General features: G+C 42.8%; 1 protein-coding gene across 1 annotated transcript; it reads right to left on the reverse strand.

The window, feature by feature from the left end:
- Positions 1-3,287: 3,287 nt before the first annotated feature.
- On the reverse strand, positions 3,288-12,666 carry SLC25A29 (solute carrier family 25 member 29). Its single transcript, XM_002200569.7, has 4 exons — positions 12,449-12,666; positions 10,854-10,897; positions 6,248-6,331; positions 3,288-5,623 (listed from the first exon to the last, which is right to left on the reverse strand). Exons 1-4 carry the CDS (start codon positions 12,480-12,482, stop codon positions 4,880-4,882), a joined length of 906 nt encoding a protein of 301 aa, XP_002200605.3. The 5' UTR covers positions 12,483-12,666; the 3' UTR covers positions 3,288-4,879.
- Between the last annotated feature and the right edge of the window lie 1,546 nt (positions 12,667-14,212).

Genomic DNA, 14,212 nt, shown 5'->3' on the forward strand with positions numbered 1-14,212 from the left:
CAGGAAAGCAGGTAACTGCCTGGATGAATTTAAGGGTAGAAGTAATTTTTACATTTACCTCCTTTAACTGCAGTTAAAGTTTGAACTTCATTACTGGCCTGTTTGAAAAGCACCTTTGATAGATTCTTCCTAATTGTGAAAATACCTTCCTAAGTGAAAATACCTCCGTGTACAAGGACGAAGTTGTATGGCCTGGTTGATTGCAACACTGAAGTATTCCTAATCTACAATAAATCTCTGCTTAAGATAATAGATCAGATCCTAGAAGAAGAATATTCTGTTTATTTTGTACCAACTTTAATCTGGCCAAGTCAAATTACTTGAGAACACTTCTTTCTATTCTGAGATATATGTAGGAAATGGTGCAGACCATGTATTTTATTGATTGACACATGGATGTGGCTAAAATGGTACAAGTCTATTTTACTGTCAACAAAAAAATACAGTGTGCTTCTTTCAGTAAGAAAAAGTCATAATAAATTATGATAGTGAATGATGACTAAGCAATTTGACTGTGTTAGTTGTTACACTGTATAGACCGTAAGAACATTTCATGAACATTAGCACTTGATGTTCTTCCATTTATATCAATCTGTAGGGCATTAGTGTACACTGCAGACCTTACCTTGATTTCAGTTTATTTATTGATGAATCTGTACAGATCAACATCACTTTCTAGGTCAACTCAGATAAAACCAGTAATAAACTATAAGTAGAAAAGCTTTTACTGTATCTCTTATGTATTATTGTATATATTATGTCCCTTTTTTCTGTTGATAACCACTTTTGCAATTAGTGAGAACAACACTAATACAAAAATTGCAAAACAGTTGCACTGGGAAGATGAAAATTGCTTATTTTTCTCTGCTTGTCTCCCCTGGACACACATAAATTCCTGAACTTGGAAAGCAACTGTTAGCTTCCCCTTGATATCAAAGGCTGTCTCCCTGAGGTTTGGCCCAGCAAGTTCTCTGCTTCCCTGATCTCTTGCTGTGCCTCCCAGAGTCCCTCCCTGGGATCCTTCATCTGTCTGCATGGATGTGGTGTTTGATAGGGAGTGTTGGCTTGGGTAAGCTTCTATTTTCTCTGCCTGTTTTTGTGGCAGAGGATAGATTTAACTGCACATTCTGCCAATCTAATGGTGTTTGGCACACTTCTGGGTTTTAAATTGATCTTTAACTATCCATGGATTAAAAGTCGGGCTAACAGCAGCTAACATTAAAACTGTTAATACCTGTTGTCCAGCATAATAATAAATACATTTAATTTAAAAGAACAAACACCTTTTTTCTTTGCAAGGTCAATGTTTACATTTGTGTCTTAGTATTTTTCCCAGTATGCTGTCAGTGCTGCACCTACAATGGACAAGTTTTCATCCCTTGTATGTCTTGCTACCCCTTTACCTGAACTTTATGAAAAACTTTTTCATAGAATCCTAGGTTTGGGTTGGAAGGAACCATAAAGATCATCTAATTCCAACACCTCCTGTTATGGTCAGGGACACTTTTCACTAGACCAGGTTGTTCAGACCTCCATCCAGCCTGGCCTTGGACACTTTCAGGGGTGGGGCACCCACAGCTCCTCTGAGCAACCTGTGCCAGGACCTCAGTACCCTCACAGTGAAGAATTTCTTCCCAATAGCCAATCTCAACCTGCCCTCTTTCAGCTAAAGGCCTTTACCCCTTGTCCTATCACTGCAGATACGGAGAGAAAGACAAGGCTGAGAGGACAAAAAACTTGTCCTGTTACAGAGCTGATAAATAAATTTCACACTAGTTGTTCTTTATACAGTAACTTAGTCAAGAAGTAGTATGCATGGGTACTTTTTTCCCCTCTTTTCCTAATAGGACATGTTTGTGGCTGTAACTTTTAAAAGTGGCATCACTCATCTAGTTTAAGAAAAAACAGGGCAGAGGGACTTGATAATGAGCTTCATTTTCAGTGATTTTTACCTTCTTAATCCCTTCAGTTATTTGGGAATTGTTTGATAACAGTGTGGATGGAAATGAGGATCTGGGAAGGCAGGAGGTAGTTCTGTCTGAATTGGCTCACATCTCAAAAATATATCAGGAAAGAACTGTATCGTGATTTAAAAGGCTGGGGCTATTGTCTAGCTTGATTTAATACTTAGAAGTCACATGGATTTCAAGCAGGTGGCATCAGACTAGGATGAAAGCTGACTTTAGCCTCTTCTCAGGCTTGTTGAGTAGCATCCACTGTCTGCTACTGATTATTTAAGTTCCAGATGGATGAATTTCTGGAAAGAACGTTTTAGTAACCACTGCAAGTAGAACATTGTATAGCCTTTTTCCATTTTAATTATATTAGTCTTCTAAGGAGTCACTGTTTGCTTATTCCAGCTATTTGTTTCTGTTCCATAGTTCAGTGTTGAACATCGTTGTTGTTCCTGCAGAGAGAACAAAAGGTACTTGACTGGAACTGACCCTGGCCGTGGTCAGGTGGAGGGGTGGTGGCCTTGCTGCTTTCTGAGCCAGGAATGGACACTTGGCAGGGTTTGTGTCAGCCATGTGTGTCTGCCCTTTAAGAAGATCAATTAGTGGAGCCAGTACCTGAAATAACCCCTGAAGAAGAGGACATGAACCTACTGGAGTGAGTCCAGAGGAAGGATACAAAAATGATCAGAGGGCTGGAGCGCCTCTCCTTTGAACAGGCTGAGAGAATTGGGCTGTTCAGCCTAGAGAGGAGAAGGCTCTGGGGCACCTTCCAGTACCTGAAGGGGATTTACTGGGAATGTGGAGAAGGACTTTTTACAAGGGTGTGGAGTTATAAGGGGCAACAGTTTCAAACTGAGAGTAGGTCGAGATGAGGTGTTAGGGACTGAGATTCTTTACTGGGAGAGTGGTGAGTTGCTGGAAGGTGTTGGCCAGAGAGGTCATGGACACCTGCTACTTGATTTGGATGTGAACCTGCAGGGAGTCAAGCCTTGTCTTCCCTAGCTGTGCCTCAGTTCAGATTAAACCAAATAAATGCAGAATAGGAAGTGTCTAACCATAGAGACAGCTCTTTGGCTTTAAAAGCAGGATTGTTCTTTCAGTAGAGGAAAGGTCAGTTTAAGGAACTGAGATCAGGCAACTTTCCTTCTTTGGTGGTGCTTAAGCCAGAGCAAGTCCTGCCCTTCCCAGTGGTGCACACCAGGCAGATACAGAGCAAGTTTTCCCTGGCAAAGACCAGAATCCCCAGCCTCATGCAAGCTTGAGTTAACACAAAGAAGCATCTGAGTAAAACATAAAAAAAAACAAAAACAAAAACTTCAAAGAACCAAAGGCAAAATTTTAAAAAAATTTATTTCCTCAATATATACACAAGACTTGACATACTCCTGTACAAAGGTGTAAATGGTCTTTGCTGTGATTTGTTGTGCATATGCAGCTTAGTAGACAGATTTAACATTCAATTTGAATCTCAGTGCAAGTAAGCACTAAAACATCCACCATACCTTCAAGGTATAAAAAGACATACCGATTTACAGGTTTCTCCAGCATATTTTGTTACAGTGCAAAATGCTATGAAATAGCATTCTATACTTCTTTAGAAAATTCATATATATTAAACACATATTGCACTTGTCCCAACCAAAAATGTAGCAAATTGTACTTACTGAACAAGTTGATATGTTTTAAAGCATTGCTCACATACATACAGTCCTTCTTTCTGGCTATTTGTGCCCAATATGTGTAGCTTTTAGCTCAAACCTTAAATAACTATTTGTAGCTCTTTGGCTAATTCAATTCTTCTTGAACAGACTGGTAAAAAAAAATTACAGCAGATTAATGAAACAAGAAAATTCTCTAAAACTAAAAAGTTTTCAGTATTCTTTCCAGTAGCACTGTAACTAAATACATGAAAATCAATATTGTTTAAATTCATAATGCAAGTGTATTGAACAGCAACAATTTCAGACACTTACACCCCTATTTTCTCGAAAGGTATGAAACTCCAGTCCTAAATATGTACATATTTCTAAGCTACTTCAAGCTGCTAAGCTAATATTGCACCCACAAACATTTTGTGCAATACCACAGGCAGGACTTTGACTTCTGTACATCACTGGCTGCCATGGGGCATGTTGGGAGAAGTGGTGCAATGCTGCATTAACTTCAGAGAACAAAGTCCACAGGACTGAACTACTCAATGCAATCTGTGCACCCACCAAATGAGAAAGAGGTGAAGTGAGGGCAAATACCAGTCTCACTAGATTTGAGTTTCCCTAAATCCTTACAAGCCTTGAGATTTAAGGAACAAGTGCATTTGAGTGCAGTTGCAACTTTGTGCTTAAGATATTTATTCAAAGCTGAAAGGTCAGGGACTATCTTAGGTACAAATTTTTTTGTTTGCTTTTTACAAATCAGTATGAACAAAGTTGCTACTACAACCATTGACATATAAAAGCAAAGGAGAACTAAACACATGTCTTTACAGTTCAGGGTTACCAGCAAAACGCCTCCACCATTAAAGTTCTTCCTCCTTCTTCACCTTAGAGGAGTACACTTACTCCTGTCACATACAAAATGAATATTTCTTCCATGAAAACATTTCTGCATTTAAGTCAACTCAGTCATTCAGAACCTGAGTGAAAGAAAATTCAATTTCTGGTGATAGAACACTCCAGAGCCTCTTCTGGAGCCACAGAACAGCAGCTTTCTAAAGGCAGGTCCCCCTCTTGAATATGACTGGATACAGAGTCCTGAATAAGGCAATATGCTGTTTATACAAGTAGTGAGATCAAATCCTAATGTGATACATTTAGGAATTCCTTATACAGATAGCATAAATCTACACTACCTGTGTGGATCAAGTGTTCATGTCTCACAAAACCCAACCAGCTGGGCTTTGGATGAGGAGAACAAAGAGAGAAGGTTCACAAACTGGAAGGCTGATGGATTACTGGACCTGGTTCACATTCAGGAATGTTGTCTTCTGATCTCATGTACATTAGGAACACAGTGACAGTAGCAAAGGTGGCTGCATTGACGGGAAAAGCACGGAGCAGCGTGGAGGTGAGACCTCTCGTGAACACCCTCCAGCCCTCCTCGTGGTAGCTCTTGCGGACGCAGTCCAGGATGCCGCTGTACTGCGTGACGCCGCCCACGCCGTCGGCCTGAAGCCGCGATTTGATCACATCCATGGGATAGGTGGAGAGCCACGACACGATGCCCGACATCCCTCCAGAAAACAGCAGTTTGGGAATAACGTAACTGTCTTCAGCCTCACAGCCTAAATACCGAGTCATGCAGTCGTAGGTCAGGAAGTAAAAGCCAAAGCTCGGAGTTTCTCTTATGAGGGTAGAAACCATGCCCCTGTTGATACCCCTCAGCCCTTCCTTTTGATAGATTTTGATCAAACAGTCCAGAGAATTTTTGTAGTTCTTCGTTTTTAGTTTATATTCGCCTGTTCCTTGAAGCTGCATCCTTGTCTTTGCCAGCTCCATGGGACAGCAGATGACGCACTGGATGGCCCCTGCTGCTGACCCTGCAAGGAACTGGTTCAGAGGAGTGTCTTTGCCCAGAGCACGGAGGGTGTTTCCTTGCACTCCGAACACCACCGCGTTAATGAACGTAAGTCCCATCATTGGTGACCCAATACCTTTATAGAGTCCAAAAGCCTAATGGAAGAAGGGAGGGAAAACCTTTTTTAGCAATGGTGTGGATAACCTCCTCAAAGTGCAGAACACAGAGCCTTTCTGGCTCTTTTTTAAGAGTGGCCATATCTTTTGTAATAAGAATTTAATCTCTGCCTAGGACACAAACATCTAAGCAATTTAGCAGTACAAAACTACAGTTGAACACATTCAGAAAATAATCTTACTCTACCCAGAGACAAGTTTTCTGGCAAATCTTGTAAATTTTATTTTTAAATAACTTACTTAAAGCCTGAAGCCAACTTTTTAGCAATGGTCCTAAAGTTTTAGCAGCAGCAAAACCATCTCACCAATTTCTTCACTCATTGCTTAGACTTTCAGAAAACCAGTTATTTAAATAACTTCTTATTTTATTTAAAAAGTTAACCTCCAAATACCATATTCTGACTTAGTGATCTTCTTCCTGAAGTTTCTGGCTAAGTTCTGACTACAATATCTGCCCTACAGTGAGGGGAGGTTCAGAGAATGCTTTATCTCTTGATCTTCAACATTTCTCAGCTTTGTTACTAACAGCTTTCCCACCCTCCTGAGCTAAAATACACAAAGATTTTAAAAAAAAAATACTCAAAGCAATAATTTTGTACTTACAGATTCTTGCTTTATGATGGACTGAAAGCAATGGAAAGTCCCACGGTAGAGAGGTTTCTCTACGTTTTGAACTTGCAGACGAACCTATAAAAAGTTGTGTGAGATACCAATTTGTACATCAGGAACAGCCTAAAGAATAAGCTACTGTCTTGTACCTATGTGGAGATTTTCTATAGCAATACATATGCAAGAGCACGGGCTGGACACTGGAATGCCAAATGTGGCACAATTGTTTGAAAAATCTTGTGTAAGTGTTTTGAAATAAGTTTGGGGGTGAAAACATGAGGGGAAGAGGATCATTAACTTCTTGTAACTATTAGCAAACCAATAAGTGGAAGGGTACATTGACATCTAGAATTTCAAACAGATGCTTTCCAGTACACGCTACAATAGGTACTTTCTTTAGCTGCCAAGAATTCTTCTGTTCACACTAAGGAATGCCTTTGCAAACCTGAGACAATTTAATTTAAAAAATAATTTGCAAGTCAAGCGTGAGATTATGATAATTTTAAAGGGATGGAAACTTTCTATAATACCCATAGTGCTTCTAAATGCCAGATTTGGGCCCATTCACTGAGATCTGATTTTTTTTTTTTTCAGAGGGTAGCTGGGCAGTGACTCTTAGGATGTCTGTCTTTACATAAGGAAAGCAGTAAAAAGCCACTCATCCTTTTAAATTTTAGTCTGGTTTAGTTTTTTAGCCTGCTGAATGTAAGCAATTGGTGAGGCTGTAGCTGCTTCAAACCTTTAAATGTTAGCAATCAATTAACTTTTCCAAAACTGAAACAGTATGTTCTGCTGGAGAGATAAATGCTGTTTTAGCTGATGGTCTTAGGAGATCCCTTTTCTGGATGCTTTTTAACCTAAAATGAAAAATTTCAATTTTGTTTTTTCATGCTTATTTGCCCTCATCACACTTTAAAAAAGTCTCAGTTCTACCTAGCTCAGGCAAAGCTCTACACTTAGCAATTAATTTATTTCACTGGATTGATAAAGTTATAAATCTGTGTTTGATCTCCTGCATGGAGGGCTGCAATGATCTTCAGAAAAGAAGCTTCTCAACCATGTAATGCTGCTGCTGCAACTCCAGGGCAAAAAACTTCAGTCTCTTATTCTGAGCAAAAGAAAATTTACGTCCATCTGAAAGATTCTTGAACTTAATTTTTCTTCATGGTTGCCTAAAGTAATAAAAAACCACCACAGCAATGAAAGACCCGTCAAATGTGTGTCTAGAAATCAATTTATGGAGGTGGTTTGTCAGAATCCTATATTCAGGTTAGCTTTCTTCAAAGCAAAAAGAAATTGACAGTTTTAGTGTTTTTCCTACATGTTATTTTATGCTTTGTAAATCAGAACTTTACATTTTAGTATGTACATTAGCGTATGCTAGCCATAGTGGGAGGCTGAAATCACCTTGGGTCTTGCAACATCTCAGCATTTAAAAACAAGCTTACAGTATGATTCAAAGAAAATAAATCCTTTGTCACTTGAAGTGACTTTTGAGGGTAGACAGACTGTTAAAACTGTTAAAGAAGCAGGTCCACAAGCAAAGGCAAACCTTAACAAGCTGCCACAATTGCACAAAGGTTTTACTCCATTTAGAATTTACTGGTATTGTTTCAAACCTTGTCTGTGACTTCCACATGTAAGGGCTTTGGGGGATTTGCAGCTTAGCAACCTTACTTTATCTTTTCTGCTTGTGTTTAATAGTTTAGAATTAGCCATATCTATGGGCTGAATTTCCTAGTGGCATACAGCTCCCTCTATTTTTGTCTAAATAATTTATAAAATATTAACCAATTAAGCTTTGTTGTTGGGTAGAATATTTAGAGTACTGACTCCCCAGGCCTAAGAATGAAAATCCTCTTTCTCTTGAGCACAGTGCTGGTCACATAAGGGTACCCACATTAGCAAACTGCCATGTATGGCAATGAGTGCACATAAAAATTGCATTTTCATGTGTGAATGCCACATTAAACAAGCTCCTTAGTGTGTAGAACTATAGGAAAGATGAATCATGTGCAAAGTTTATCCACCTGTTCCCCTCATTGCCCAATATTCTATCTTCCTTCTTATGGGAAAACACTACTGTGTAGGTTTTAGGTCCCCTAATAACAACCAGTAATTTCACATCACTAAAGACTTGCATAAAGGCACTCAAGACTAAATAAAGAAACCCAACTGCATCCTTATAACAGTCCAAGCATTTAATAATGTGGGAAATCAGTGACTTCACAAGTTTTTGAGCAATGAAAACATCATCCAGGAATATGTAATGGATAAGACCTCAACAGCAGTGTGCCTGAGATTCAGTTTTAGAGGCACTGTGTGTGGGAGTGTATACAGCCAGAAATGCATAGCAGAAAGAAGGTTCAGAATAAAACTACATTAAAAAAGGGATATTTAAACCCCACTCCCTCCATGCCATAGCTGTAGAAGAGGGACACATCGGTTTAAAATTAAAAAGGGAAAAACCTTCATAAGTCTTTCAGTTCTTTACTCGAACTAATACATTTGGGAATAAATTAAGACTAAGAGAAACAGAAGTGTTCACCTGGGCTATACTTACTAGGTAACTCTCCCGTGATGAGGCTTATCTGTCATCTACAACAAAGTAACACTTTTGCTGTTAATGAAGACAGCCCCTAGCTCAGAAAGTAAAGGCAGTTAAAAGCAAAAAAGCAATTTTATACATTACATCAACAAACCAGGGATAAAGAGTTTGCCAGTTCTGAGATCAGCTCAGCTGCAGGTTTGGCAGGGTGACTTCACCAGCTTAATGTCTCCCTGCGTGTCCCACCATCCCCCTCCCAGCTCTGTGAAACACGAGCACCAGCCAAAAAAAAAACCAAAATAGCTTAAATGCCAAGACAGATGTAAAATTTTGGCTTATCTAAGCAGCTTTCCCATTGTTCAGTTATATTAAAAATGCACAGTCTAAGGTGACCATCAACTACCCCTTTAAATACTGCAGAACAGTAAAAAGTTAAGAATTAACACATATACATACACAAGTTATGCAATGTCTTTTTTTTTTTCCTTAAAGGGTAGTTAGTTTTTCCACATATAATGGTGGCTATGCCAGCTAATAATACAAACATTAGTATTTGTTTTAATAAAGTAGAGATAAACATGTACAATACCTTCTAAAGGATATGAAGATATAATGTGTCATGCTGGATTTTATAAAACATTTAGAAACAAATTATTTCCTCTATTGTGAAGTAAAGTGCTTTTTCCCCAAGCTGCTACGTCCATTTTGCAATGACACATCTGCTGAAACCAGCATGGGAGCCCCAGTTTTTACAGTTAAATGTTTAGCTTCATGCAATAGAAGCTGTTCCAATAAAAAAAAAAAAATCAAAACAACAAACAAACCACCAACTAAAACCCACACATAGCTACCTTTAGTCTGAGCATAGAATTTTAGCAGTTTTACTGGATTCAATGAAATGATTGATCACCTTCAGTTAAGCATGTAAAACTTGGCAGGATGGGAGAAAAAAAGACAGCTGGCCCTGTATTACCATAACAAAAATTGTGCGAGTCTGGATGATGCCATTCCTGAAAATATATTCTAGAATTCAGCTGAATTATTTAACTGTCAAATGTACCACATTCTGAGCAACAAAAAGACAGATTTTACTGTCTGAGCAGCTTGCACTGCAAGCTTGTAAGGAGGATCAATAGCCATTAACTCAGAAATTCTGTATTGAATTAACCGTGTGCTGGAAGACAGAATGTCGTGGGGTCCTTGCTAACACTATCAGCCCACAGCCTTTGCATATCTAAATTCAGCAAGGTAAAGGTATTCCAAATATAGATCTACTACGTGGCATGCTGTCTGCTGCAGTCAAGTGACCTGATGTATTACTTTAGCAGGGAATACACTGATATCCCTTCTCCTATTCTTCAGTGCAAGACTTTGGATAAGGCTGCCAAAAGATGACTCAAATTGTCATTTTGTTCTGAAAGATGGCCTTGGACTCCTGAGAGCCCTGGATGAGGAACCCTCCAGGAGATCTCAAATCTTGTCTTTATAGTAGCTGCAGTATGTGTAACACACACACCTAACCATCAGAAAACCAATTTTAACTTGGAAAGTTATAAAAATATATAATAATACTTGGAGGAAACAGCCCCCAGACAAGCTCCATGCTGTAGATTTTTACTGACTTTCACCTAGTGCTACAAATTAAGGAGTAACAGCAGAGCTTGAGGGGAAAACAGAACACCAATCTTTCAACATACTAAGAAAGCGGGTTTGAGTTACAAATGCAGGGAGAGGCATTTTTAGCAGTTAGTGTTGAACAGCTCCAGAGAAGCAAGCTCAGAACAAAGTTTAGTTCAATGTAAAATTGTATTTCCAAATACTACATTGTTACTGCACTGACCTTGCAGTTTAAGGCCAAGGTTTATGTTACTAAGTTTTCACTTCTGAAGAGCCGGAGTTTGAAGAATCTAAGACAGTAGTTGTGGAGGCTTGCCCCAAGCTTTCCCATGCAGATTTACATTCCTACAGTGTCTGGGAATTTTTTAAACTCCCCACTGCTTGGAGAAACGAAGTTTTCTACTTAGAGGCAAATATATTTCATAATCAACCCACCTTAACAGTGTCAAAGGGGTGTCCCACCAGCACACCAGCAGCACCTGAAATGAAATAAATGCCATGGTTATTACTCTGAAGTTTCTTCCTGGGTCTGGGGCTCCAGCAGCCCAAGCAGGACCACCAGCCTGAGGTGCGAGTGCACATCATGGTTGGCAAACCAGTTAAAGAGCATCCTACCAAGTCAGGAGATAAGAGATGTACAATTCAGTCCTTCAGGCCAGTACCAGGTGCCTTTATGCTTCTCAGGAAGCCTCTGAGCCCCAGGCAGGGGTTGAGCTGTGTGACTACAGACTGTGCAACACCACATGGAATGTGCAGCCATGACTCCTGACCTCAGCTCAAGGCAAGTCCAGAGGGCACAAAATGCAGGTTTCCTCTAAAATACGATATTTCATGTAAATATAGTTCTGTGCAGGCACAGAGCTGGCAGGCACAGAGATGCAAACATCTCTGGAGGCAGCAGAATACTAATGCTTTCTGCCCACAGCCTTTCCCGACACGACAGCAGCACTTGCAGAGGGACCATACATTGCTTTATTCTAGCATCAAAGGACTTTTTAGAAGCCACATGCAGGCCTGTTCGTTACACCAATCTGAACACAGGCATTTTGCACACCCAGGCTGGAGCAAGGAAGGAGAACCCAGCAATCCCCAATGACCGCTGCCAACAGCGAGAGCTACAAGGGCATCCACACATCCTCCCACGGCCGTGGGGGCAGCTGCCCTCCCTGTGCCGGGGAAGCTGTAGCAGCAGCACCGTGCCCGCTCCAGGATGCTGCAGTCCTGGTTGTTTAAGGCCAGCACGGCAGCAGCACAGCCCAGGATAGAAAAACAGCAATGTGCACTGTGCTCGGCACCGACAAGCCAGCGGTACGGCTGACCCGCGGGGAACCCCGGCAAGGCAAGGAGCGCCAGGATGAAATCAGAGAGACGCTGCAAAAAGGCATGCAAAACATGTTTGCCAGGTTGGGAAAAAAAAACCAGCAAGCGCAAATACCCGAAAAGACGCGAGAGTGAGTCTCCTGAGCACAATTTAACAGCTGCTAAATATAGCAGCGGCAGGCCGGCCGCAGGTGCGCGGGGGAGCGCAGGACGCGCTCTTCCCTCTCCATCTCAAAGCTGCCCAGGGTCGCTGTGCCCAGCTCGGGGCTCCCGACCCCGGAGCCCGTCCCACCCCCGCTCCTTCCATCCCCTCGGGCAGATCCCGGAGGGCTCGGGGCACATCCCCGAGCGCTTCCCTCGCCGGGCTCGGCCCCCGCGGCAGCGGAGCCGCTCTCACCGCCCCGGCTCCATCCCCCGCTCCCAAAATAACAGCGCCTGCCTGCCGACCTGCCTGCCCTTCTTCCGCGTTTTAAACACATTTCGCTCTATGCCCTTCTGCGCCTCTTCTCTATTTCCCACCATTTTATATTTTTCCCCCTTACTCCCCTTTTCCTTTTTCAACCTTTTTTCTGCCTTTTTTTTTTTAATTATTCTTTTCCTCTCACCCCCTTTCTCCCTCTCGTTCCTCTCCCCTTTTTCTCCCACCATTTTTAATGATTATTTTGTGTACGCTACACGACAACAGAGCGGCTGCAGACCGCGACACTCACCGCCAACACATCCCGCCAGGAAATCCAGCGCCATGCCGGCAGCGTGTGCTCCGCGCTCTGCCGCGCCGCGCCCCCGCCCGGCCCTTTCTACCCTCGGGGGGCCGGGCCGCGCCCGGGGGCGGGGGCCAAGCGACAACTCCCCCGGGCCGCCCCCGGCACGGCACGGGATGGAGATGCCGCTGCCGGCACTGCGGAGACTGCGCTCTGCTCCGGCGCCTCCCTCTTCCCCCGCCTGCAACCTGCCACTGCTTCCTCTGCCACAGCTGCGCAATGAGCCAGGAGGAAAGGCGGAAAAAAAAAATGGGAGGCTGGGGAGGTGGTGGTTGGAGGGTGGAGGGGGTAAGAGCATCCCATCAGTAGCACCTCAGTTGTTTTGGGTGCGCGGGGAGGCTGTCCTGAGGGGTCTTGCTTTCTGGGAGAGGCATCCCTGGGTGCTTGTGGTTGGAAAGCCTGAGGAGCTGATAACATGAGGCCTTTGTTAGGAGGAAAGGCTGGGGGAGTCAGGCTGTTCAGCCTGGAGAAGAGAAGGCTCCAGGGAGACTTTCACAGCAGCTTGGGTTGGAAGGGGCCACAGTGGGTCATCTTGTCCAACCCTCCTGCTTAAGCAGGGTCACCCCAGAGCACGTGGCACAGGATTGCATCCAGATGGTCCTTGAATACCTTCACTGAGGGGAAATTCCAGACCATTTCCAGGAAGTCTGTTCTGGTCTGCAGTCACTGCACAGTGAAGGAGTTCTTCAAGTTCAGCCAGAATTTCATGTGCATCGATTTCTGCCCATCGTCTCTTGCTCAGCACCAATAAGGACCTGGCCCATCCTCTTGACACTCTCCCTTCAGATACTCACAGACATTGACTGAGTCCATTCTCAATGGTTTCTTCTCAAGGCTGAACAGGCCCAGCTCTATCAGCCTGAGAGATGTGTTTTTGTTCCTGGACCAACTTTGTTGCCCTTTTCTGACTCACTCCTGGAGCTCCCTGTCCCTCTTGCACTGAGCAGCCCAGAGAAGGACGCAGCACTCCAGGGCTGAGTCACCCCCCATCGACCTGCTGGAATGTTCTGGAACATGTTGTCAGAGAAACTGGATGCCCCTCCCTGGAAGTGTTTAAGACCAAATTGAATGGTCTTAAACACCTGTTCTAGTGAGAGGTATGGGTCCCTGCCATGGCAGAGGGGTTGGAACTGGATGGTTTTTGAGGTCCCTTCCAACCCAAACCATTCTATGATTCTTTTACCAGACTCCCCCACAAAATATTGTCCCAGAAAGGGGAGGAATGGTTGCACCAGCAGAGAGGGTCCTTGTGCTAAATGCTGACCCCAGGGCACAATGGCAAGTCTGGAAATGAGGCCCTGTCTTTGATGATGAAAGCCACAAACGAGTAGCCTGCTGCTCAGGGCTTTGCAGAGCCCCAGATCTCAGTGTTTGTTACACAGCACTGCTGCGCTTCACCCTGCACAAGGGGCCTCTCCCTCCCCGCAGGCTTTTCTTGTTCTGCATTAATTCTAATTTCCTGCTAACATTGCCTGGCTTCAGGGTGCCCTGGTGCCAGAGTGTTTAAATGGGGAACTCAAGCTGTTGACAGTTTGAAAAGGGAGCCCTGTTTAAGCTGCTCGTTATTTCTGCAGGCGATGTCTCAGAAAGGGGAATACCAGCAGCCTAGAACAATAAGTAGTCTATTCCAGCTTTGCTTAGAGTAACAGGATCTTCTTCAGGGCCTGCAGAGTCTAAATTGATTTTAGATAGTAAATTCCAGAAGCAGAATGG

Source organism: Taeniopygia guttata, chromosome 5 (genome assembly GCF_048771995.1).
Source record: "Taeniopygia guttata chromosome 5, bTaeGut7.mat, whole genome shotgun sequence".
NCBI lineage: Eukaryota > Metazoa > Chordata > Aves > Passeriformes > Estrildidae > Taeniopygia > Taeniopygia guttata.